The sequence below is a fragment of the Bubalus kerabau genome, chromosome 7, assembly GCF_029407905.1.
Source record: "Bubalus kerabau isolate K-KA32 ecotype Philippines breed swamp buffalo chromosome 7, PCC_UOA_SB_1v2, whole genome shotgun sequence".
Classification (NCBI taxonomy): Eukaryota; Metazoa; Chordata; class Mammalia; order Artiodactyla; family Bovidae; genus Bubalus; species Bubalus kerabau.
In genome coordinates, this window is record NC_073630.1 from 68,864,987 (window position 1) to 68,891,138 (window position 26,152).

The following is a 26,152-nucleotide window of genomic DNA, read 5'->3' on the forward strand; positions in this document are numbered from 1 at the left end:
ACACTGAAACCAAACTGGAAAAAAATGGGTAAAATAACAACACCGAATGGGGATAGGAAAGAACAGAACTAAGTAATTTTGGGGAACAGTGTTTTCATTACATACTTCAAAGATAAACACAAAACTAATTGTATATGAATGTTTTATTCATGTTAGTTAATTTTTAATAGACCTATTAAAATTATAGAACCACTTTATGTATTTATTAGAATTGAACAAATAAGAAAATATACGATGTGAAGATGAGAACCAGGTACCTATTTGTTGGAAAAAAGAAGTTACAAATAAGGAAAAGTGAAAGGTTTGGACTCATGGTTCATAAAACATGTACACATGGATACACACAGGAATGTGTGAATGTGTAGGTAGAACATATATTTTCTCCATCTGTCCAATGAAGTCAAGAAGCAATGACCCTCAATATTAATGAATATACGAAGGACCCTTGTAGGGGTGTCTGACATTGGCGACCCCATGGACTTATACAGTCCATGGAATTCTCCAGGCCAGAGTACTGGAGTGGGTAGCCTTTCCCTTCTCCAGGGGATCTTCCCAACCCAGGTCTCCCATATTGTAGGCAGATTGTTTACCAGCTGAGCCACAGGGGAATCCCAAGACTACTAGAGTGGGTATCCTATCCCTTCTCCAGGGGATATTCTCAACCCAGGAATCCAACCAGGGTCTCTTGAATTGCAGGCAGATTCTTTACTAACTGAGCTATCAGGGAAGCTTCCTTCATAGCTCAGTTGGTAAAGAATATGCCTGCAAAACAGGAGATCCAGGTTTGATTCCTGAGTTCGGAAGATTCCCTGGAGAAGGAAGAGGCTACCCACTCCAGTACTCTTGCCTGGAGAATGGTATGGACAGACGAGCCTGGCAAGCTACAGTCCATGGGGTCGTGAGAGTCGGATGACTTAGTAACTAAACCACTACCACCACCAAGAACCCAGATCTTGGTTTCTAAATATCATTCTACAAAAAGTAGAATCAGGGTCTTCTGTAATGAGTCGGCTCTTTGCATCAGATGGCCAAAGTATTGGAGCTTCATCTTCAGCATCAGTCCTTCTAATGAATATTCAAGGTTGACTTCACTAAGGATTGAATGGTTTGATCTCCTTGCAGTTCAAGAAACTCTAAAGGGTCTTCCCTAGCACCACAATTCAAAAGCAGCAATTCTTTGGTGTTCAGCCTTCATTAGGGGGCTTCACTCTTTGCTCAGTCGGTAAAGCTGATAAATCAGCCTGCAATAAAGGGGATCAGGGTTCGATTTCCAGGCAGGTAAGATCTCCTGGAGAAGGAAATGGCAACCCACTCCAGTATTCTTGCCTGGAGAATCCCATGGAGAGAGGAGTCTGGCAGGCTACAGTCCATGCAGTCACAAGAGTCAAACATGACTTAGCGACTAAACCACCACAGCCTTATTTATGGTTCAACTTTTTCATCCATACATGACTACTGGAAATGTCAAAGGTCCCTTTGACTATAGGGACCTTTGTTAATAAAGTGAGGTCTCTGCTTTTAATAAACCGTCTAGGTTTCTCATAGCTTTTCTTCCAAGGAGCAAGCGTCTTTTAAATTTGTAGCTGCAGTCACCATTTACAGTGATTTTGGAGCCCAAGAAAATAAAATCTGTCACTGCTTCTACATTTTCCCCTTCTATTTGCTGTGAAATGATGAGACCAGATACCATGATCTTAACTTTTTGAGTGTTGAGTTTTAAGCCAGCATGTTCACTCTCCTCTTTCACCCTCATCAGGACACTCTCTGCTTTCTGCCATTTGAGTGGCACTATCTGCATATCTAAGGTTCTGATATTTCTCCCAGCAATCTTGACTTCAGTTTATGATTCATCCAGCCCAGCATTTCACATGATGTATTCTGCATGTAAGTTAAACAGGGTGACAATACACAGCTTTGTCATACTCCTTTCACAATTTTGAGCCAGTAAGTTGATGCATGTAAGGTTCTAACTATTGCTTCAGGCTTCACAGGAGACAGGTAAGGTGGTCTGTTATTCCCATCTTTTCAAGAATCTTCCAGTTTGTTGTGACCCACATAGTCAAAGGATTTAACATAGTTAATGAAGTAGAAGTAGATGTTTTTCTATAAATCCTCTGCTTTTTCTATGATCCAATGAGTGTTGGCAATATGATCTCTAGTTCCTCTGCCTTTTCTAAATCCATCTTGTACATCTAGAAATTCTTGGTTCATGTACTGCTGAAGCCTAGCTTGAAGGTTTTTTAGCATAACATTATTAGTATGTGAAATAAACACAATTTTATGGTAGTTTGAACATTTTTTGGCACTGCCTTTCTTTGGGATTGGAATGAAAACTGACCTTGTCCAGTCCTGTGCCCACTGCTGAGTTTTCCAAATTTGCTGACATATTGAAAGTAGCACTTAAACAGTGTCATCTTTTAGGATTTTAAATAGCTCAGCTTGAATTCTATCACCTCACTGGCTTTGTTCATAGCAATGTTTCATAAGGTCCAGTTAAGTTCATATTCCAGGATGTGTGGCTCTAGGTAACTGAGCACACCATAGTGGTTATCTGGGTCATTAAGACATTTTTGTATAGTTCTTTTGTATATTCTTGCCACCTCTTCTTAATTGTTTCTGCTTCTGTTAGGTCTTTACTGTTTCTGTCCTTTATTGTGCCCATTCTTGTAGGAAATGTTTCCTTGATATCTCCAGTTTTCTTGAAGAGGTCTCTACTCTTTCCCATTCTATTGTTTTCCTCTACTTCTTCGCATTGTTCATTTAAGAAGGTCTTCTTTTCCTTCATGTTGTTCTCTTGAATTCTGCATTCATTCAGATATATCCTTCCCTTTTTTCCCTTGCTTTTTGCTTCTCTTCTTTCCTCAGCTATTTGTAAAGCCTCCTTAGACAACCACTTTGCCGTCTTGGATTTCTTTTCTCTTTGGGATTGTTTTGGTCTACCAGATCTAATCTCTCTATCAGATCTAATCCCTTGAATCTATTTGTCACTTCCACTGTATAACTGTAAGGCCTTTGATTTAGATCATACCTGACTGGCCTAGTGATTTTCCCTACTTTCTTCAATTTAAGTCTGAATTTTGCAATAAGGAACTGATGATCTGAGCCACAGTCAGTTCCCAGTATTGTTTTTGCTGATTATAGTGCTTCTCCATCTTCGGTTGCAAAGTTTATAATCAATCTGATTTCAGTATAGACCATCAGGTGATGTCCATGTATAGATTTGTCTCTTGGGTTGTTGGAAGAGGGTGTTTGCTGTGACCAGTGCATCTCTTGGCAAAACTCTGTTAGCCTTTGCCCTGCTTCATTTTGTGAGCACATGTGCAGAAAAGCACAAAATATCAGTCTGTGGTATTCTTGGCAAAAATGCATAAGCACAATTTAATAATGAAGATATCAGACAAATTGAGTGGTTTACTGCCGGGAGCCGGCATATTGCATATTGAGTGCATATTGCATATTGAGTGCAGCACTTTCCACAGCATCATCTTTCAGGATCTGGAATAGCTCAACTGGAATTCTATCACTGCCGGGAGCCAGCGTGAGGAATTCCGCCCATGACAAAGGTCATGAGGAAGGAGGTTCGGCATACGCAAAGGCGGGATCGAGCCTCAGGAGTCCCCCTGGAAATTCTCGAGCATCTACCCCCCAAACCAGAGTCTGCCTACTTTCTGCTTTGTGCTCTTACCTACGACCTCTGACTTTACGGGGGGCTGTCCCCCACTACCTCTCTCTGAAAAAAGAGTTAGCTTACAGCTCCAGTTAATAATTCCTGGGTGTGACAGTGTTTAACCTACAAACTCCTTTGGAAATCCTCTAGCCTGCCTGAATAGGTTTTTCCGGCCACATGTGATTGTTCAGAGCCTCCCAACTGTGAGAGGCAGGAGATGTTCTAAACTGTCTAAACACAGATTCCTTTGAGTAGTTAAAAGATTGATTAGAAATTGTATTGGTGAAGGGTTTTTCACTTATTGAGCCAATGTTTGCTGCTAAGTCTCCATACTCCATACCTACTGTGTCCTTGGCAGTGTATTGATTGATATAATGGGTGTATAGAAATGTAAGTAGTAGCCTCAATGTTTGTAACGTTGGACCCTTGAGTTAATTCTTTTCTTGATTGAGCCCACCTCACCTTTGCCCTATAGGAATGCAGCTTTGTCCAATGCTTTTTTGGAGGCTGGTGCCTGACTTTGGAATAATCACCTTTAGAGAAAGATAAGTTTCTTAAAATGTTAACAGGCCTCCTGGCCAGAAGATGATGTAATTCACCTGAACTTTTGCATATGATAAGTTTGAAAAGCCTGGCTTCGATTAGGACCAGGAACTGCTGTCCTTGCATGACTCCACCCCTTCCCCCATTATCCTCTATGCATTACTTAAGGTATAAAAACTACTTTGGAAAATAAAGTGCGGGCCTTGTTCACTGAAACTTGGTCTCCCCATGTCGCCCTCTCTTTCAAATTCTGGCTGAGTCTCCATCTGGAGCGCGGAACCCACCATGCTTGCTAATTATGCCTGGGCTTCTAAGATCCGACCGGGGAGGCCTCAGTGTCTCCTCTCCTTCGGGAGAACAGAAGGATGCCTGCGGCCTACGTAAGTGGTGCAAACTTCTTGTCTTGAAGTTTTATTGGTCTCCCGCGTAAACCAAGCTACTCAGCCTCTTTTCTCCACTGAATTTTCCTACTGAGCTATCCTCATTCTATTACTCTTTATATCTTTGATGAATAAATAATTAAATAGGTCGCCAATGCCGTCCCCGCTTCGAATACCGTGGATCAGCCGGGGCTGGACCCCGGCAGTTTACTCTGGCTAATATACTTTAAAGTTATCAAGTTAATGTACCAAAGAGAAAAACTGAGAAACTATACCAGATTGGAGGAGAGTATGGAGACATGAGAACAAAATGCAATGTGTGATCTTGGTTAGGGTTCTGAACTAGAAAAAAGTGTCATTAGTGAAGTATCTAGCATAATTTGAATAGGTCTATAGATTAGTTAATATTATTGTATTGATACTACTAGTTCATTGATTTAGGTAATGGTTCTATGATTACATAAATGTTAACAGTACATTCAAAAGGTTTATGGGAATTCCATGTATAGATAGCATTTTGTTGTTGAGTCACTTAGTCATGTCTGATTCTTTGCAACCCCATGAACTGTACCCCTCCAGGTTCCTCGGTCCATGGGATTTTCCAGGCAAGAATACTAGAATGGATTGCCATTTCCTTCTCGAGGCAATCTTCCTGACCCAGACAGCGAACCCACATTTCCTCTATATGCAGGAGAATTCTTTCTACTGCTGAGCCACCAGGGAAGCCCAGGTAGTATTTTACTAAGTCTAAATTCTATTTTGAAATGAAATATTTAAAACAATGTAGGAACACAGGAAATTAAATAAACAAAAAATAAATTAACATAATAAACAAAATAGTGACACTTAAGAAATTTGACAGAGCCAATATTTGATTTTATGACAACTGATAAAAAGTTTTAAGTCCTTCAAGATTTATTCATAAGTGAAAGAATAGTTTATCAATATGAGTGAGAAAGGGGAAAAATCCGTAGTGCTAAAAATCACTAAAAATATCACAAAAGCTTTATGAAACAATTTAACATTAGTAAATTTAAATTCCTTGAAAGCCCACTAAAACTGATTATTGAAGTAATTGAACTGTTAAAAATTTTTCCTAAAATGCAAAGTCTAGGTCAACATGATTTTACCAAATAATCTTTTCAAATTTCTAAAAGAAACAGTATCCATTTTAAATAACTCTTTCAGTGAAGAGAAAAAATGGGGAACCATAACTCATTTGTAGACGCTAGCATAATCTTGACTCTATAACTGAAAAAAAATTTTTTAAGCAAAATAACTAATTTTATTCCTGAACATATATATAAAATTCTAAAACAAAATATTATCAAATTGAATCTAGTGATATTTTAAATATCTTACCATGTCACAACCAAGTGACATATAAGTATGCAAATTTGGTTGATGTTTTAAAAATCAGTCAAATTTATAAAACAAATGGTAAGTAGAATAAACAGCAAAATATGATCAATATGATTGCTTCAAAAGATGCACAGAAATCATTTTAAACATTAGGGAGGAAGAAAGAACCCTAGTAAAATTTTTGAAAATGAAGTAAAAATTCATTAGTTGAAAAATGGACACTATTTGCAAAGTAGTCATTATTTGTAATAATCACCAATCAATAAATAAAGCTGATAAATTCAACAAGGCTGCTGAGGCTACAATAGATAGCAAAATGTCTATCATATTTCCATATGCTGCTAATAAAAACTTACAAAATAAAATTTTTTTAAAAATCTGTTTATGCTTATATAAAAACTCCAAATATAGATAATTAAACCTAGCAAAATATGTTCAGAACTTCTTTCAGAAAACATTAATAAAAATAGAATACCTGTAGAAGGATATATGATGATCATGAATTTGGTTTGGTAAAAATTCAATATGGTAACATTTTAATTTCCCTATATTGATCATAGATTGAATGCAATTTCAATAAAAATTTTTGCTGACTTATTAATGTATTTTGCTCCTTTGTTTTAAATTGTCACAGGAGAAACAGAAGTTAATCATGTTATAAGATGTATACCAAAATGCACAGAACTGAGACTAACAATTTTGACAAAGAAGAACAAAGTTGGATTACCTACACTAAATATACTCTCAAGGCTTATAATTCTACATTATCTAATACAGCGCAGCAGTACTTTACAGAATTAGAACTCTTAGTTACATTTGAAATATTCTGTTTAATGAAATATCTCATCATTTCATCAAAACTTTGATGGCTATTTTATCAAAACTTTGCTAAGTCACCCTTTGTTGTAGCAGTTGTAAAATAATGACATCAAAAATATTTAGATATCTTTCTTCCCACATCAAACTGTGAATCTCTTGAAGCAGTACCAGTCCAACTAATAACTGTCAAATCTAGCAGTTTATAACATTTGTCAGAAAATCAAAAAATATGAGATATGATTAAAGTAACATCAGTAAGTGTGGCTTTCATAGGCACTAAAATCCCAGAATGATTACTCAAACTTACCTCCTATATCTGGGCGAAGTTTATTGTCATAGCCTTGAAGCAAGGAGTTGAGAATTTGTGTTATATCTCCTTCGTGAATCTTTGGTGCCAAGACCCAAGTTTTGTTCACTGTTAAGTCCTCATCATCTTCATCATCTGCTTTATCAACACTAAGGAATTCAAAGAAAAATTAGTATGATAGTTCAGTCAAAGAAGGATTTTAAAAAATAGTTTAAGGTTGTTATAACTGTATATGGGAGTAATAAGAGGTGAAAAAAAGCATTAGAAATATCTTATACTAAGTAAGCCTAATACCTAATACCTTCATCATATGAACTGTCCTGTTTCAATTATATTCAAAAATGAAGAAATCAATACAAGGAATAAATATGTATATTAATGTAATAAAATAAAATTTTCCCATCCCACAACTGTCATTTACAATGACAGAGATCATGCAGATAATAGTGTAAGTAGTGGCCCTAGATTTGTGCAGACCACAATCTGTAGAGTCATATACAGTGATTCTAAACCAGACAGTAAAATAAAAATTAAAAGGTAAATATATATAGGAAAAGTTACAATAATTAGTCTAGTAAATGTATTTAAAATGCAAGTATAAAAAAGAAGACAAGGAAAGATGAGTGAAATAGAGTTCAAAGAATAAAAGGAAGAAGTATTAAATACATCTGGTCACAGCAAACACCCTCTTCCAACAACACAAGAGAAGACTCTGCACATGGACATCACCACATGGTCAACCGAAATCAGACTGATTATATTCTTTCCAGCCAAACATGCAGAAGCTCTATATAGTCAGCAAAAACAAGACCAGGAGCTGACTGTGGCTCAGATCTTGAATTCCTTATTGCTAAATTCAGACTTAAATTGAAGAAAGTAGGGAAAACCACTAGACCATTCATGTATGATCTAAAGCAAATCCCTTAATATTATACAATGGAAGTGACAACCCTTACAATTATACAGTGAAAGTGATAAATAGATTCAAGGGATAAGATCTGATAGACAGACTGCCTGAAGAACTATGGACAGAGATTCATAACATTGTACAGGAGACAGTGATCAAGACCATCCCCAAGAAAAAGAAATGCAAAAAGGCAAAATGGTTGTCAGAGGAGGCTTTACAAATAGCTGTGAAAGAAGAGAAACAAAAGGAAAAGGAGAAAAGGAAAGAAATACCCATTTGAATGCAGAGTTCCAAAGAATAGCAAGGAGAGATAAGAAAGCTCTTCTCCATGATCAATGCAAAGAAACAGAGGAAAACAACAGAATGGGAAACACTAGAGATCTCTTCAAGAAAATTAGAGATACCAAGGGAACATTTCATGCAAAGATGGGCAAAATAAAGGACAGAAATGGTATGGACCTAATAGAAGCAGACAATATTAAGAAGAGGTGACAAGAATACACAGAAGAACTGTACAAAAAAAAATCTTCAAGACCCAGATAATCACGATGGTATGATCACTTACCAGAGCCAGGAATCCAGGAATGCAAAGTAAAGTGGGCCTTAGGAAGGGTCACTATGAACAAAACTAGTGGAGGCGATGGAATTCCAGTGGAGCTATTTCAAACCCTTAAAAATGATGCCGTAAAAGTGCTGCACTCAATATACCAGCAAATTTGGAAAACTCAGCAGTAGCCACAGGACTGGAAAAGGTCAGTTTTCATTCCAATCCCAAGAAAGGCAATGCCAAAGAATGCTCAAACTACAGCACAATTGCACTCATCTCACATGCTAGCAAAGTAATGCTCAAAATTTTCTAAGCCAGGCTTCAACAGTACGTGAACCATGAACTTCCAGATGTTCAAGGTGGATTTAGAAAAGGCACAGGAACCAGAAATCAAATTGCCAACATCTGCTGGATCATCGAAAAAGTGAGAGAGTTCCAGAAAAAATATCTACTTTTGCTTTATTGACTATGCCAAAGCCTTTGACTGTATGGATCACAACAAACTGTGGAAAATTCTGAAAGAGATGGGAATACCAGACCACCTTACCTGCCTCCTGATAAATCTGTATGCTGGTCAAGAATCAACAGTTAGAACTGGACATGGAAAAACAGACGGTTCCAAATTGGGAAGAGTCCATCAAGGCTGCGTATTGTCACTCTGCTTATTTAACTTATATGCAAGAGTACATCATGAGAAATGGTGGACTGGATGAGGCACAGGCTGGAATCAAGACTGTCAGGATAAATCTCAATAACGTCAAAAATGCAGATGACACCACCTTTATGGCAGAAAGCGAAGAAGAACTAAAGAGCCTCTTAGTGAAAGTGAAAGAGGAGAGTGAAAAAGTTGGCTTAAAGCTCAACAGTCAGAAAGCTAAGATCATGGCATCTGGCCCCATGACTTCATGGGAAATAGCCAGTGAAACAATGGGAACATTGACAGACTTTATTTTGGGGGGCTCCAAAATCACTGCAGATGGTGACTATAGCCATGAAATTAAAAGACACTTGCTCCTTGGAAGAAAATCTATGACCAACCTAGACAGCATATTAAAAAGCAGAGACATTACTTTGCCAACAAAGGTCCATCTAGTCAAAGCTATGGTTTTTCCAATAGTCATGTATGGATGAGAGAGTTGGACTATAAAGAAAGCTGAGCGCCAAAGAATTGATGCTTTTGAACTGTGGTGTTGGAGACGGCTCTTGAGAGTCCCTTGGACAGTGAGGAGATCCAACCAGTCTATCCTAAAGGAAATCAATCCTGAATATTTATTGGAAGGACTGATGCTGAAGCTGAAACTCTAATACTTTGGCCACCTGATACAAAGAACTGACTCATTTGAAAAGACCGTGATGCTGGAAAAGATTGATGCTTGGAGGAGAAGGGGATAATAGAGGATGAGATAGTTTGATGGCATCACCAACTTAATGGGCATGAGTTTGAGTAAGCTCCAGGAGTTGGTGATGGACAGGGAAGCCTGGAGTACTGCTGTCCATGGGGTTGTAAACAGTCAGACCCAACTGAGTGACTGAACTGACCAAACTGATGCTTCTTCCTTCTAAGTCAGAAGAACCCAGACCCCAGACATTTATTCCAACAATTTGGTTGAAGATTGTCTTTTCAAATCATAAGTGAATGACTCACTCTTCATATATGCATGATTGAAAACTCTGATTATCAAATTATAGGACTAGAATTTAGACTTTAGGGATCAAATAACCCACTGCCTTTATTTTGTAAAGAGGAAACTGAAGTTTGTAGGGAACTAAAGAAAGCACAAACTCATTTGTTTGCAAAACTGAAACTCAAACCCTGGTCCTACAGCTAATGCTTCCTGCTATACCTGTGTGTTTAACAAGCATAAAGTTTCAACTTACTTATGAATTATATTAGAAACATATTGCGGTAGTAATGTGTGTGTGTGAGTGGGTGGGTGTGTGTGTGAGCTCAGTCTCTCAGTTATGTCCAGCTGTTTGTGACTCCCTTGACTCTAGCCACTAGGCTCCTCTGTCTATGGAATTTTCCAGGCAAAAATACTGGAGTGGGTGGCCATTTCCTACTCCAGGGGATATTCCCAACACAGGGATTGAGCCCAAATCTCTTGCGTCTCCTGCACTGGCAGGTAGATTATTTACCACTGTGCCACCTGGGAAGCCTCAGTTGTAATATATTTATCTTTGAAAAGTCAAAGTCACTCACTTGTGTCCTACTCTTTGCCAGTCCATGGTATAGTCCATGAAATTCTCCTAACCAGAATACTGGAGTGTGTAGCCGTTCCCTTCTCTAGGGAATCTTCCCAGCACAGGGATCTAACCCAGCTCTCCCACATTGCAGACAGATTCTTTACCATCTTTGAGTGAAATCATCCTAGACTTACACTCATCTTTAGTAAATCTTAGTCCCCAGTGAAAATATATATATAAACTTTTATTGGTAAAATTAGGTAAATCTATAATACATTATTTACTTACATATGTTTCAGAGATGGGCTTCCCTCCCACAATTGATATTGAAGTTTATCATAATAGCTTTAGTTGTCATTTCTACACTATTCATTCAGCTCTCTTTTGCTGTGGACCTAAACATCTTAGCTAATGCAGTCCTTAACTCGTTTATCATTTTTTTCCAGTTTTATTGATACATAATTGACTTACAACATTGTATATATTTAAGGTGTACAACACAATGATTTGATCTATGTATACAGCAAGATGACTACCACAGTAAGTTTAGTTAACATTCACCCTTTTTATCCTTTTAAAAATTAACATTGTAAATAAAAACTTAACCTTTGAAATATGTGTGCCTCATTTCATCTTCACTGTTATTATATTGATAGTTATTAACAGATAATCGGATGTATTAGTCTTCTCAATATTTCTCATCTTCTTCCTGTCAGATAATTATAGTTTTCACTTCACTGGCTTCTAACTTGGTCATGTGACCTGAGTTCTCCTTTCTTAAAGAGAATTATACATCCCTGACCCACTAAACTCAAGTTTGGCTCAGTAGTTTGTTTTGGCTAATGGAATATGTAACATGTGCCACTACCAACCAGAAGATCTAATGTCAATGCATGTTCACCATATCTCTCTTGTCCTTCTGTGAAAAGATCCAGACACACTCAGAGGCTACTACTCCATGACTTGTCTATCAGAGTAAAGGCAACCTGAACAGAGCCACAGTTGACCTACAATGGACACGTGGCCTGAGTGAGAAATAAACATTTAGAATTGTAAGTCACTGAGATTTGGGAGTAGTTTATTTACTAGAGTATATAATTTTATCCCTTTTGTAAGCTACTGAGACTTGGGGGTCTCAGTATACAAATTATTATATATTATATACTGTATTCTATTGTATACTGTATATATTATATTATATACTGTATTATATTGTATACTGTATATATTATATACTATATATTATATACTGTAATATATTATATTGTATACTATATATTACCACAGTATACAAATTTTATACTCCTGGTATATTAACAGATTTTTAATGTTCATTCATAATTATTTTGCTGTATTTAACTTAAAGAGTATATACTACTGAAATACAGTTATATGATTTCCTTCAAATAATTTATTTTCTCTCAATAAAAGGTGTATATATATGTACATAGATACATTCATTTATGAACTAAGGAGTTGAAAACACTGAAGTATTAGGAATCCGTGCTGGTATGTCCTCCAGCAAAATTTTATGAAATTAGAATTGCTGAGATATTGTCAATAACCAAAACTTTAGGGCATACATCTAGCTTTAAAACCTGGTTTTATAAAAAAAAAAAATTTGATGGATAGAGAAGATCATTACACATATAAGAACTTGATTTTTCTTTGCAATACGATTGTAGTCAAAAGGATGTTCTCAGAAAATATAAAAGCTTTCCCTAACTTTTAGGGCAACAAAATCTTGGTAATCCCAAAAGTACATGCTCACACTGATGTATATTCCCATTTTCCCAGAAAGCTCAGAGGTAATATGAAAATTTACCTCAAAGATATTACAAAGCTAACTTCCCTCATTTTTGGCAATAACAGAAAGGAACTTTCACTATATTAATAGTTCATTATTCTACATTTTCTAAATTGCCTTCAGAATATTAACTACTTTAATATCATATTGGTATTATTTTGTGGATTAAAAAACACTTGTAATAAGTTAAACATAGTTTGTATAGCATATCAATGTCTCACTGTCTTTCATAGGCTGGAAGATCTGTAACATTTACGTATGTTGAGTGAACATTCATTTGGGGGAAATAAGTAGTATTTTCTTATGAAATTTCCCTGGGAATTTCTAGACTCATTCTCAAGCACTTCTTTTAAATAATGTGAATAAATATAATTTTATAATTACTGGAAATACATAGACTCCTCAGTATATAATTTTATAATTTGTTTATTTTAATGAGTGATGTTTTCATTTTTATTAACAACTGTTGAGGGCCAGTAATGCACCAATAAGTTCCTATCATGTTTTCAGAACTGTGTGTAAGGTTTCTTCTATATTAAGTTATGTTATTTAATACAGAGTAGTCCTATTTAATAAATATTACTATTCCTATTTTACAAATGAGAAAAAATAGATATAGAGAATTTCCAGGACCCACACTATTAAACAATAGAGGCAGAATTTGAAACAAGATTGATGTAGATTGAAGGCTCATTTTCTCTTTGAAGTTTCCATGGTATCCTATCATTAAACAATCCAGTGTGGTTGAATTTTGAGTCTTCTAATTTATAACAACACAACACTTGTGGTAAATAGTTAGCAAGTGCATTCGGATTGTGCATGTGTAGGATGCTTAGTCTCTGCCTTGTGTTCTGAGAAGTTAGAATGATAATTTCAAAGAATCACACACGCTCTCTCTGATGAAAAAGATTTTCTAACAGGTATGCTTACTCTTCAATCCAATGCTTTCATTCATTTATAGCAGAAATAACAAGTGCTACAAACATGTTAACTACAGAAAACATAAAGACAAATAAAACTGTATTCCTGATCTAAATGATCTTCCTGTTATTTAGTCACTAAGTCGTGTCCGATTTTTTGGAACCCCATGTACTATAGCCCACCAGGCTCCTCTGTCCGTGAGATTTTCAAGGCGAGAATACCAGAGTGGGTTGCCATTTCCTCCTCCAGGGGATCTTCCCAACCCAGGGATCGAACCCGAGTCTCCCACACTGGCAGGAAGATTCTTTATCACTGATCCACCAGGGAAACCCCTAAATGACATTATTTTCTATTAAAGGAGATAATTATTCAAACAATTGGGCTTCTGTGGTAGGTCAGCTGGTAGAGAATCTGCCTGCAATGCACTGCGGTATTCTTGGGCTTCCCTGTGGCTCAGACAGTAAAAATCCACCTGTAACGCAAGAGATCTAGGTTCAATCCCTCGGTCAAGAAGATCCCCTGGAGGAGAGCATGGCAACCCACTCCAGTATTCTTGCCTGGAGAATCCCCATGGACAGGGGAGCTTGGGAGGTTACAGTCCGTGGTGTCTCAAAGAGTCAGACATGACTGAGCAACTAAGCACAGCACAGCACATTCAAACAATACAGAAAACCATTATATACAAAGATGCTTATCACAGTGTTATGTGTAGTAGCACAAACTTTAAACAGTAAGATCATGTTTAAGTAAATTATTATATGCCTATAGCGTCTAATGGATTTATCCATTCAATTGGTGATTGTGAAGTGTCTTGTAAAAATATAAAATTAGTTTCATAATTGAATGTTATATACAAAGTAACACATAATAATTTGCTTTTATCAAACCCTAGGTATAAAATAACTAAAATATTTAACAAGAAAGTAGCATAATGAATATATTAAGTGTTCTATACTCATGGAGCTATAGAAAATTTAATTTTTTCTGTATATTAATAGTATGTGGCTATAATTTTGTAATATAAATACATGAAAAGCAGTTCATTTGACATTAATACCTACCTAAAAATGAACTGCCTCTTCCTATATACCAGATAATGCCCTGAAATAAATTTCTAATCATAAAAATTAAATAATTAAATAGAGGCTTTTATGAAGAGAAGTAGAGCTTTATACTCTACCAGGAAAATGAATATGGCAGCCCTAAAATGTTGCCACTCGGCTTTCCTGGGATGGGAATATGGTTTACTGACAGCCCAGGTGCCAGTTCTCTGGACCAGCACTGTGTCTGCACCAGATCCAAGCTCCCCTGGGCAGCTTTCAGGCAATAACTCCACACTGTGGCAATGGTTGGAGAAGGCAATGGCACCCCACTCCAGTACTCTTGCCTGGAAAATCCCATGGACAGAAGAGCCTGGTGGACTGCAGTCCATAGGGTCACGAAGAGTCGGACACGATTGAGCGACTTCACTTTCACTTTTCACTTTCATTCATTGGAGAAGGAAATGGCAACCCATTCCAGTGTTCTTGCCTGGAGAATCCCAGGGACGGGGGAGCCTGGTGGGCTGCCGTCTATGGGGTCGCACAGAGTCGAACACGACTAAAGCGACTTAGCAACGGCAACGGCAGTGGCAATGGTAGTACAGACCCATTCCTGCAGGACGAGGGACCTCTCTACAGGGCAGCTATGGCTGGATGAATCCAGAAGGCCTGACTAAAGTTTGTTGAGAGGGCATTCTATTCTGAGACTCTTTTGAATCAAACATCTTCTTTGCCCTATACTTTCATAGGGGTCAGATCTCCATTATTATCTGAAGGCTCTCTCTGCTTATTTCTACTTTCTCTCCTTTACCCTGCTGGGCATTTCTCTCAAAAATCTCTTACATGTCTAATCCCATCTTGGCATCTGCTTCTCTGAGGCTTTTGCTTCTCATATTCCTTAATTGACCCTTGTGATCAGATACTAAAGAAAGTTTTTTGAGTCACCTGCATCAATATTGGGCTTCCCTGACAGCTCAGTTGGTAAAGAATCCACCTGCAATGCAGGAGACCCTGTTTTGATTCCTGGATTGGGAAGATCCACTGAGAAGGGATAGGCTACCCACTCCAGTATTTTTGGGCTTCCCTGTCGCTCAGTTGGTAAAGAATCAGTCTGTATTTATGTCTTACTAAGCTATTTTAATACATTTACAAGTCTGATTATAGTAAATACATAGTAAATTATTCGATGTAAAAATACTTTAATGAGTATATTACTCTTCCTAATACAATAAGTAAAAGTTTAAACTTATGATAACTAAGAGATAAGTATAGACAAGATATGCTAATGCATATAATCATGAAAGAGTTCATCTCTACAGCTAGAAATATATATATATATATAAAAAGTCAATCAATCAATATAATTTTTCATAAATAGGGTAAACATTCATCAAGATTTGCCCAGGACAATCTTGATTTATACCTGTTGTCCTAGAATAATTATATTTAGTACCCTCTTTTACTCAAAGAAAGCCTAATTTGAATTATAAATTGTATAGCCACCCTGTATATAGTTCATATAAAGTTGACTTCAATGCAGGTGTCCTTGTTCTGACATCTGAGGAAGACCCTTCCATTAATCTGTTAAGACAGTGCAGATGAAACTCAAAAGCCAGGCCTCATCGGTAAACTGTTGCTCATGACAAATTAGTGTTTTTTTATAAACATCAGATACATTTCCATAAGTCAACTGACAGATTCCAGGGAAGAAATATAATGTTCTAATGCTTCTAAGTAGACTATATCTTAAAGTCAAAGCTTACAGGAGCTAACTTTTAAAGAGTATTTATAGGCACTGATTTTAATTTAAAAGTCAGAGAAAATACAATTTTAAAAATTCAATTATTTTTCTTCTTTTTACCTTTATATTCTCACCACTTATTTCTTTATTATAGAGTTCTTTGTAGGGTACTGATGCTGACTCATTTTCATTGTTCATAAATGTTGGTAGGGAAGCAAAATAAGTAAGAGTGATAGATAACAATGTTACAGATTTGAACCTTCAGAGGTGAAATGATAGTCCACTCAATTCTGTGATTATCTAATAAGCACAAACGAATTTGGGACCCATCATTTAAGGCACTAGAGAGGAATGCTTTGGAAATCTGAAGAGGGAGAAGGGAAGCATGCCTAGAGTATTAAGTAAGTGTGTTCCACCCTGTGCTTTCAGTCTATTCAGTGCTTAACTCTACCATAAATTAATCACACTGCATCTTATTCAACTACTTTATTTGTTTATGGTGTTCTATAAGCTCCTTGAAAGCCGGGGCTAAGATTTTCAATATGAAAACATTGTTGCTTAGCCTGACATTTAATGTGCACAATAAAAAAAAAATTCACTAAATAAATGAATAATAATGTAAAGAATATTAGAAATCTTCTTGATGTTCATAGGTAAAATTATAGTGAATAAAGAAAATAAACAACTAAGAACTGTAAACATTGGCCTTAATCAGATAATTCATTATTGTTCAGTTCAGTACAGTCACTCAGTCATGTCCGACACTTTGCGACCCCATGGACTGCAGCACACCAGGCTTCCCAGTCCAGCACCAACTCCCGGAGCTTACTCAAACTCATGTCTACCATGTCGGTGATGCCATTCAACCATTTCATCCTCTGTCGTCCCCTTCTCCACCTGCGTTCAATCTTTCCCAGCATCAGGGTCTTTTCCAATGAGTCGGTTCTTTGCATCAGGTGTCCAAAGTATTGGAGTTTCAGGTTCAGCATCAGTCCTTCCAATAAATATTCAGGACTGGTTTCCTTTAGGGTTGACTGGTTGGACCTCCTTGCAGTCCAAGGGACTCTCAAGAGTCTCCTGCAACACCACAGTTCAAAAGCATCAATTCTTTGGTGCTCAGCTTTCTTTGTAGTCCACCTCTCACATCCATACATGACTACTGGAAAAACCATAGCTTTGATTAGATGGACTTTTGTTGGTAAAGCAATAAAAAATGTCTCTGCTTTTTAATATGCTGTCTAGGTTGGTCATAGCTTTGCTTCCATGGAGCAAGCATCTTTTAATTTCATGGCTGCAGTCACCATCTACAGTGATTTTGGAGTCCCCAAAAATAAAGTCTGTCACTCTTTCCACTGTTTCCCCATCTATTTGCCATGAAGTGATGGGACTGGATGCCATGATCTTAGTTTTCTGAATGTTGAGTTTTAAGCCAACCTTTTCACTCTCCTCTTTCACTTTCATTAAGAGGCTCTTTAGTTCTTCTTTGCTTCTTGCCATAAGGGTGTCATCTGCATATCTGAGGTTATTGATATTTTTCCCAGAAATCTTGATTCAGCTTGTGCTTTTTCCAGGCCAGCATTTCACATGATGCACTCTGCATATATGTTAAATAAGCAGGGTGATAATATACAACCTGATGTATTCCTTTCCTGATTTGGAAACAGTCTGCGGTTCCATGTCCAGTTCTAACTGTTGCTTCTTGACCTGCATACATTATTGTAATTTTTACCTAATATAAAATTAATTTTAAAAACACAGTAGCTTTCTCATCCTAGTACTAATCTATCATAAAGTTCAGAAAAAACAATGCAATACAATCTAAAAAACAGTTACAAAAATATAGCAAAAAAGGTGTACATCTTATGTGAGGAAACTAAAAAACTAATTGAAGCATATAAGAATAGAAAAAATAAATGCAAAGCAAATATTTTGGCTATAAAACAGTCATATTAATATATAATTCTCAAAATAGTTTATAAATCTAAGAAATCTATATTTTAAAATTTTTGTTGACATATTGCAGAAACTAAACCAATATTGTAAAGCAATTAACCTTCAATTAAAAATAAATTAACACAAAGAAAGCTTCCTATGTAAAATGTTAAAATCTTATACTGTAATTAATCCTCAATATGAGGATTACAAGAAATTTTTGAAAAATATATTGTGAGATGAAATTTGCCTTGCCAGAATAAAGAGAAAAATAGTAAAGTTACTGTAATCAAAACCATATTGTGATAATACATAAAGAAATCAGTGACAACGAAATCAAACATTCAAAGTGATATACCAAATGTCCAGAAATTCAGTATATGATAAATGTGACTAGTCAGCTTAGAAATGAGAGCATGAATAATTCAGTAAATGCCTGTTAAAACATTTAGAAAAAATAAATTACTACTTACATAATAAATTACTAATATACCCAGGTGGAGCTAGTGGTAAAGCACCCGCCTGCCAATGCAGGAGAAACAAGAGATGTGGTTAGATCCCTGGATCTGGAAGATCCCTGTAGAAGGAAATGGCAACCCATTCCAGTAGTCTTGCCTGGGAAATCCCATAGACAGAGGGGCCTGGAGGGCTATAGTCCATGGGGTTGCAAAGAGTCAGAAGCAACTGAAGCGACTCAGCATGCATACTAAAGATCAAAATATAATAAAGTATAAAACAATTAAAGAAAATATCAAAAATATTTATTTTCTAACTTTTTGGGGTAAGGAGTTCTTTCTACACAACATGTTGTCAAACCAGGAGAATAAAAAAACTGACAAAAAAAAATAATAAATTATGGAGGACATTAGACAGAATTCAGACAAAAACTAGAGACGAAGGATAAAAACAAAGATATTTACAACATAACTTGTACAGGAATTTCAAAGGGAAGAGAAGACTAATAAATATATGAAATTATGCTAATATTTACTGGTAGCAAGGGAAAATAAGTTTAAACTATGGCAAATTTTAGCCATAACACTGGCAAAACATTAAAAGTTTTGGTACTCGTATATTCAGTACCAGCAATAATATAGATAAATGGCATTTTTATAACCATTTCTGTTCAGTCACTCAGTCATGTTTGACTCTTTGTGACCACATGGACTGAAGCACACCAGGTTTCCCCATCCTTCACTATCTCCTGGAGTTTCCTCAAACTCATGTCCATTGAGTTGATGATGCCATAAATAGAATAAACTACTTTAATAGAATAAATTGGGTAACTTGGAAACACTGATGAAGTAATAAAATTAAAACACGAGAATCCCATGGACAGAGGAACCTGTGCAGGCAACAGTGCATAGGGTTGGATGCATGGAGTCAAACATGACTAAAGTGACAACACACATGCAAGCACATGTGTATATATGAACACAGTAATAAAAAAGCCATGTTCCCTGGAAGAAAAACTAGGACCAACCTAGACAGCATATTAAAAAGCAGAGACATTACTCTGCCAACAAAGGTCTGTCTAGTCGAGGCTATGGTTTTTCCAGTGGTCATGTATGGATGTGAGAGTTGGACCGTAAAGAAAGCTGAGCACCAAAGAATTGATGCTTTTGAACTGTGGTGTTGGAGAAGACTCTTGAGAGTCTCTTGGACTGCAAGAGACCAAACTATTCAATCCTAAAAGAAATCAGTCCTAAATAGTGATTGGAAGGATTGATGGTGAAGCTGAAACTCCAACACTTTGGCCACCTGATGCAAAGAAGTGATTCATTGAAAAAACTCTGAAGCTGGGAAAGATTGAAGGCAGGAGGAGAAGGGGATGACAAAGGATGAGATGGTTGGATGGCATCACTGCCTCAATGGACATGAGTTTGAGAAAGCTCCAGGAGTTGGTGCTGGACAGGAAAGCTGAGGTGCTGCAGTCCACAGGGTCACAAAAAGTTGGGACACGACTAAGCAACTGAACTGAACTGAGATACTTAGTCCCTCCTTTTAATGATGATGTGGTATTCTATGTTACAGAAGTATCATAATTTATTCAGTTAGTATGTAAACAGTGAAAAGGAACTAAAAAGCCTCTTGATAAAGGTGAAGGAGGAGAGCAAAAGAGCTAGCTTAAAACTAAATATTAAAAAAATTAAGATCACAGCATCTGGCTGTGATTCACTTCAGTCAGTTCAGTTCAGTCACTCAGTTGTATCCAACTGTTTGCAACCACATGAATCGCAGCACGCCAGGCCTCCCTGTCCATCACCAACTCCCAGAGTTCACTCACACTCACGTCCATCGAGTCAGTGATGCCATCCAGCCATCTCATCCTCTGTTGTCCCCTTCTCCTCCTGCCCCCAATCCCTCCCAGCATCAGGGTCTTTTCCAATGAGTCAACTTTTCGCATGAGGTGGCCAAAGTACCAGAGTTTCAGCTTTAGCATCAGTCCTTCCAAAGAAATCCCAGGGCTGATCTCCTTCAGAATGGACTGGTTGGATCTCCTTGCAGTCCAAGGGACTCTCAAGAGTCTTCTCCAACACCACAGTTTAAAAGCATCAATTCTTCAGCACTCAGCTTTCTTCACAGTCCAACTCTCACATCCATACATGGCCACTGGAAAAACCATAGCCTTGACTAGACGGACCTTTGTTGGCAAAGTAATGTCTCTGCTTTTTAATATGCTATCTAGGTTGGTCATAACTTTCCTTCCAAGGAGCAAGTGTCTCTTACTTCATGGCAAATAGAGGGGGAAAAGGTGGAAGTAGTGACAGATTTCCTTTTCCTGGGCTCTAAAATCACTGTGAATGGTGACTGCAGCCATGAAATCAGAAGACATTTTCTTCTTGACAGGAAAGCTATGACAAACCTAGACAGTGTGTTGAAAAGCAGAGACATTACTCTGCCGACAAAGACTGTAGTCAAGGCTATGGTCTTCCCAGTGGTCATGTATGGTTGTGAAAGCTGGACAGTAAAGAAGGCAGAGCAATGAAAAATTGATGCCTTTGAACTATGGTGCTGGAGAAGACTCTTGAGAGTCCCTTTGACAGCAAGGAGATCAAATCAGTCAATCTTAAGGGAAATCAACCCTGAATACTCATTGGAAGGACTGATGCTGAAGATGAAATTCCAGTATTTTGGTCATCTGATGCAAACACCTGACCAATTGGAAAGGTTCCTGATGCTGGGAAAGATTGAGTACAGACAGAGAAGATGGTATCAGAGGATGAGATGGCTGGATGGAATCACCGATGCAATGGACATGAATTTGGGCAAATTTTGGGAGATGGTGAGGGACAGGGAGGCCTGGCATGCTGAAATCCATGGGGCTGCAAAAATTCAGAATGGGCTTCTGAACAACAACAACAACTAAGTATATATATAAATCTAGAAAAATACCTTTGATATTAGTTGTGTGACAAAAACAAGTGTTAGATTTCATTTGTACAAAAAATGTACACACAAATGTGTATACACATACTTGTTTAAACTTACAGAAAAATCTGGAGGCATAGGCTTTAAATGGCTAAGTAATTTTGATAAGTAGAAACGTAATAAGTATTATTCTATTATTATTAACATTACATGGTCAAAAACATTATGACACTAGGGAAAAAAGTTTTATTTTTCCCATGTACTTCAACAACATATAGGAGAAGGAAATGGCAACCCACTCCAGTATTCTTGCCTGGAGAATCCCAGCGACAGAGGAGCCTGGTGGGCTGCTGTCTATGGGGTTGCACAGAGTCAGACACGACTGAAGTGACTTAGCAGCAGCAGCAGCAACATATATGTATATCACTAAGAGATTATTTAAATTATTTAAGAAAATAAAGAAAAATAAATTCTAATTATCTGTGGAAAAAACCTTAAAATATTTTATGTCCACAGAATAGAATAGAAATTGGATTAAATATTAATGATTCTACAATTTGAGATGTGGAATATTAGTCTAGAAGAAAAAATAAAATATGATATCTTCATACACTGTGAACTTTATGTGACTTTCTTGATAAAGTAGGATACATAGAATCTGTCAAACTACATTAAGGTTAACAAATTAATGACCATAGAGATTGCTTGGGCACACAGTGCTTCATTCTTAGTTTCAAAAAGGAGTATAACAAATTCCTAAATCTAGTAGAACATAATTTGATCTGATTAGACTAGATATAGGAATGTAGAGTTATAATAGTTAATAAGAAAAGGGAAAGACTCATATCAGAATATATTTTTAAAAAATTAATTAGTATAGTGACATATATTTAGAAAGAGAACAAAAAGAGAAAATTACAAAATAAAGCAGCTTATTTTTTCTTAACATCTTTGCTCATAGTTATGAAATTCTCATGGTTTAGTGATTGATCCAAAAATACTAATAATAAAACAATGTTTTATGCAAGTTTTTGGATTTTTTATTTGCTTTGTTTGACACACCAATTCTATTTTCTTGAAACAGAGTTTGTAAAATTGTAAACCATGATTCCAAAGAATAATATTTAGGGGGGATTATAAATGTTTTTTGAGCCTGTTTCCAAGTGAATATTTTTTTGAGGAAGGAAAATAAACCATAATTTTCTTCAGTCTATTAAAAAATTACTGCTGGATTGAAAGTATATTAGAATGAACACCAAATTTTTCATTATTTCATTTTATATTCATAGAACACAACATAACATAAATTAGACTTAGAAACAATATAACTCTTCATGACATTCACATTCTCTAAGACTTTGATGCTCAGATAAATTATATAAGGCTGCTAAAATTTTTGCAAAATTGAGGCATAATATTGAGGTTATTAAACTATAAAAGATATGAAAAGATCTTTAAATGGAAGAAATAAATGGGAATTTGTTCTTCTGAATGCAAAAAGGTATACTTTTTCCTGAGTCTTGAGATCGTAAAATAAGAGGTAAAATATTTTCACTGACATAAGTATCTTCTCAGAACTTTCACTTTAAAAGGGAGAGAATACAAATGAGTAGAACAGAAACAACAAAACACTCTCATCAACTACAGTTATGACAATCTGAAGGTTTTCAGAAAGAATTGTTACTAAGGAAATGACAGGAACAAATGTACACTCATAAGTCACCTGCACAGAGTAAGAAATCAGTTTAAAGAACACAGATGTCTGATTAAAACTTAATCTAACCAATAGAGCTACCTTGTTTCAGTCAATATGACTCTTTAGTATAAAAGTAATCCTTGTTCAAAACCCTCTACTACATGTGTTGGAAAATTATTCTGATAGTTCTACACATCTAGGATGACTGACAGAGAAGGCAATGGCACCCCACTCCAGTACTCTTGCCTGGAAAATCCCATGGATGGAGGAGCCTGGTAGGCTGCAGTCCATGGGGTCACTAAGAGTCAGACATGACTGAGCGACTTCACTTTCACTTTTCACTTCCATGCATTGGAGAAGGAAATGGCAACCCACTCCAGTGTTCTTCCTGGAGAATCCCAGGGACAGGGGAGCCTGGTGGGCTGCCGTCTATGGGGTAGTACAGAATCGGACACAACCCAAGCGACTTAGCAGCAGCAATAGCAAGATGACTGAGAGGTGAATGATGTGCCTTTATTAAAGCAGTTCTCAAATTCTGCAAACACGAATCATGGTCCTAGTAACATACCCAAAGATTAACTTGTTTTCCAGAACCCTTGATTCAATAGTCTTATAGTTAATCATACCCTGATCACAACAATGCTAAAATTTTATATTAAACCTAATTTTCTAATCATAAGCCTTCTGATATGCCCATCCATCTACAGGTTGAAGTTCAGAGTCTTTGTTAACTTTCTTTCTATATCCCTGTGTTACTCAAAATATTTGTCTAAAAGTAAGGAGAAATGTTAAATCTCCAAATGGATTGTATTTAGGAGAAAAGGATTCCTACAGTTCAGAAATTTACTATTTAACTAAATTATATAGATTTTAACAGGATGTTAGAAAGTGAAAGTCACTCAGTCGTGTCCAACTCTTTGTGACCCCATGGACTATACAGTCCATGGAATTTTCTAGGCCAGAATACTGGAGTGGGTAGCCCTTCTCTTCTCCAGGGTATCTTCCCTACCCAGGGATAGAACCCAGGTCTCCTGCATTGTGGGCAGATTCTTTACCAGCTGAGCCATAAGGGAAGCCCAAGAATACTAGAGTGGGTAGCCTATCCCTTCTCCAGCAGATCTTCCCCACCCAGGAATTGAACCAGGTTCTCCTGTGTTATAAGCGGATTCTTTATCAACTAAACTGTCAGGGAAGCATTGCCATTTTAATGAAACACATTAAATGACCAAAGTAAAGAATATCCTGGGAATATAGTCTTCAAAAGGCTCACCAAAATGTGAGGCCATATCTCTGGCCACAGAATATAATGTTCTCTCTCTATGCATATTTTTTACTAACACTAACGCTGTCATATGAACTTATGCATATGACAGCTAAGAATATTAGTCTTTTCCTAGAGTTGCAACTGATGCCAGTCTCCTTGATACCTCCTTATAGCTCATCTAGAATTCTGAGGAAGAGTTATAGTATTTTACTGTTTTTGCTTTTATATTGACAGACCATCTCAACACTAACTACTAGAATTTAAGTCCACGGGGGTTGGGGCTGTGCCTTCTTTGCCCAGCACATATACTATCACATATATGTCCTGTCTAAAATATACAAACATTACTAAAAGACTATGTCTTGCTTACCACTGTATCCCAGTTCCCAGACTCTGATTAATAAATATTAGGCACTGAGTAAATATTTGTTGAATGAATGCTAATGTTTAATAACTGATTACTAAATTAATAGCTAAGACTCTTTCCTGAAACATGGGGCTTCAGTTGGCTAAACTATTTTAGTACAGATAGAATTAGATCCTGAGCTATTTAAAAAGAAGAAAACCATAGATTTCATCTCCTGCTAACAAGTTTCTGCTAAAAGTCTAGTGATAAGGCATCCATTACTTTGTTGGAAGACTTTTGTATGGATGAAAATCTGTCTTCACATAGCTTTCACTACTTAGTTATGGATTGTTTATAACATCTATAATTAGTAAATTCAAGCATGATTTTCTCTGGCATCCTTAAGAATATAAGATGCCTCAATACAAGTTTCCTGAATTCCAAATTCTCACTTTTAACTCTTTATCCAGTGGGGTTTTTTCCTAGATCAAGAAGTCCAGTTTGTTGAAGTTTTTTTCCCTAAAATAATTAATCCAGCACTGCACATAATATTCTAGATTATGTGTCAGGTACACAGTGGATAGTGTACCTACTGTGCTTCTCTCAATCACACTCAAGTGTCTCCTCCCCTCTCTTCTCTCTGCTCCTCTCTTTTTCTCTACTTTCCCTTCCTCATCCTTTCCCTCCATCCCTTGCTTTCCTCATCCACAGTTATGTTAATGGCTTTGATTTACATGGCATTTGTAATCTTAGAGGAAAGGTGATTAAAAATTCAGGTTCTGTGCAGAGAGCACATGGATCTGAGTCATGGATTCAGCATTATCAGCAAGATGATCTTTGCTGCTGTTTATTTAGTGGCTCTACTATGTATTATTTTGGGCTTCCCTGATAGCTCAGTTGGTAAAAAGAATCCGCCTGCAATACGGGAGACCTGGGTTCATCCCTGGGTTGGGAAGATCCCCTGGAGAAGGGATAGGCTACCCACTTCAGTATCCTGGTCTGAAGAATTCCATGGACTATACAGTCCATGGGGCTGCAAAGAGTCGGACACGACTGAGTGACTTTCACTTTATTTCTATGTATTATTTAGTGCCTACTCTGTATTATTTAGGGGGGCCCCCAAATCACTGCAGATGGTTACTGCAACCACAAAATTAAAAGACCCTTGTTCCTTGGAAGAAAAACTATGACCAACCTAGATAGCATATTAAAAAGCAAAGGCATTATTTTTCAAACAAAGGTCCATCCAGTCAGAGCTATGGTTTTTCCAGTAGTCATGTATGGATGTGAGAGATGGACCATAAAGAAAGCTAAACA

General features: G+C 36.8%; 1 protein-coding gene across 1 annotated transcript in view; it reads right to left on the minus strand.

The window, feature by feature from the left end:
• The window catches only part of GABRG1 (gamma-aminobutyric acid type A receptor subunit gamma1), an 87,751-nt gene that overhangs the window by 55,534 nt on the left and 6,065 nt on the right, over positions 1-26,152 (minus strand). Inside the window, exon 2 of the mRNA XM_055588468.1 lies at positions 7,079-7,227. Within this exon, the coding sequence (XP_055444443.1) occupies positions 7,079-7,227 (149 nt within the window). The remainder of the gene's footprint in view (positions 1-7,078; positions 7,228-26,152) is intronic.